Genomic DNA, 1,422 nt, shown 5'->3' on the forward strand with positions numbered 1-1,422 from the left:
TGTCACTGCGAGGCATTGTCGGGGACTTGGAGTTTGTGGATCCAGGCTGTTTGGAGGGTGCGGATGCTGTGGCTAGGGGCTAGCTTAGGAATGACATAAGGAAGAGAGCCTGTGGCCTGTGGTCAGGCAGCAGGGAGGGCTCAAGGGGCTCAGCAGCACGTCTGGGAAGGCCTCACTCTTTGTCTTGCACTGCTTTGCACGCAGATGGTGGCAGTGAACTCATCCAGCCCCATGGCTGCATGCTCTGGACCATGGGATGCTAGGGGGATGGAGGAGTCTGTGGCCACCAGCGACAGCAATGCCGAAAGCCTCTACATGCAAGGTACGGGCCAGGAGGCGGGCCTCAGAGCCTTGAGGCAGGGCGGGTGGCAGGAGCCTGGGCGGGGCTCGGTAACTCTCGGGGTGCTGCTATGCTGCCCCCTCCCAGTCCCCACCCTAAACCCCTCATTCAGTGGTTTCCAGTCATTTTTGGACAGGGGACCATGTCTAAGATCAAATCTGGTCTGAATGAAAACCTGAAAACTGATCAGCCCTGAAAAAGCGACCAGGCCGTGGCCACACAGTCCTGCCTGGTTCTTGTCCTTCAGGGTGCTCCTGCCTCGTTGCCATTCTGAGTCCCCACTTGAGTGACATTGCGCAGGCCTGACTCTCCCTTCTCTCCCCACCGGTGCTCAGGCATGGAGCTCTTCGAGGAGGCTCTGCAGAAGTGGGAGCAGGCACTGAGTGTGGGCCAGAAGGGGGACAGCAGCAGCACCCCCACACTGGGGGATGGCCTCCGGAACCCGGAGACGACATCAGAGCTATCCTCATTGGAGGTAGGTGGTTTTCCCCTGAGCTCCGCCTGCCCCTGGCATGGGAGAGGGGCGGGAGCTTATGCAGGCTGCCAGTAAGGCTTTCCTCTTGCACTGCAGTTTTCCCGTCTACAGGGGTGTTGTTCAAATTAAATAAAATAACTATGACATGCAGCACAATGCCTGGCACTTGGGAGTTACTCCCTAAGCAGAGCCGTGCTGATAATCACACCCTCACCTCAGCTCTGTGCAGGAAAATGTACGCTCCTGAAGGACCCAGAGGAGGGAGGGAGGCCTCTGTTCACAGTTGATTGGATTGCAGGGCCTGTGTTCTTTTTTTTTCTTTATCTGTTTTTTGTTTTGTTTGGCACCATCCAAATTTTCTAGAACAAATATTTACTATTTCAATATCAGGAAAAAATGATAAAATTAAAGGGTGCCAAATATATGCCCTAGGATGGGTGTTCATTGAAGCATTGTTTTGGTAATAGTTAAAAAACTGGAAACTAAATGCCTGTCAGTTGAGGTCTAGGGTTCTCTGTAGCCATTAAAGTGAGTGAGGGAAAGTTGTGTGGACGGGTGGGTTGTCCTCTCCAAGCTGTACCACTGAGTGACAAAGCGAGGTGGAGCC

The 1,422-nt window shown here is 53.8% G+C and overlaps 1 protein-coding gene across 1 annotated transcript in view; it reads left to right on the top strand.

The window, feature by feature from the left end:
• FAM73B (family with sequence similarity 73, member B) overlaps positions 1-1,422 on the top strand; it is a 24,850-nt gene that overhangs the window by 4,423 nt on the left and 19,005 nt on the right. The window contains exons 4-5 of the mRNA XM_008579515.1: positions 205-322; positions 676-815. Of these exons, the coding sequence (XP_008577737.1) occupies positions 205-322; positions 676-815 (258 nt within the window). The remainder of the gene's footprint in view (positions 1-204; positions 323-675; positions 816-1,422) is intronic.

Source organism: Galeopterus variegatus, unplaced genomic scaffold, assembly GCF_000696425.1.
Source record: "Galeopterus variegatus unplaced genomic scaffold, G_variegatus-3.0.2 Scaffold80, whole genome shotgun sequence".
NCBI lineage: Eukaryota > Metazoa > Chordata > Mammalia > Dermoptera > Cynocephalidae > Galeopterus > Galeopterus variegatus.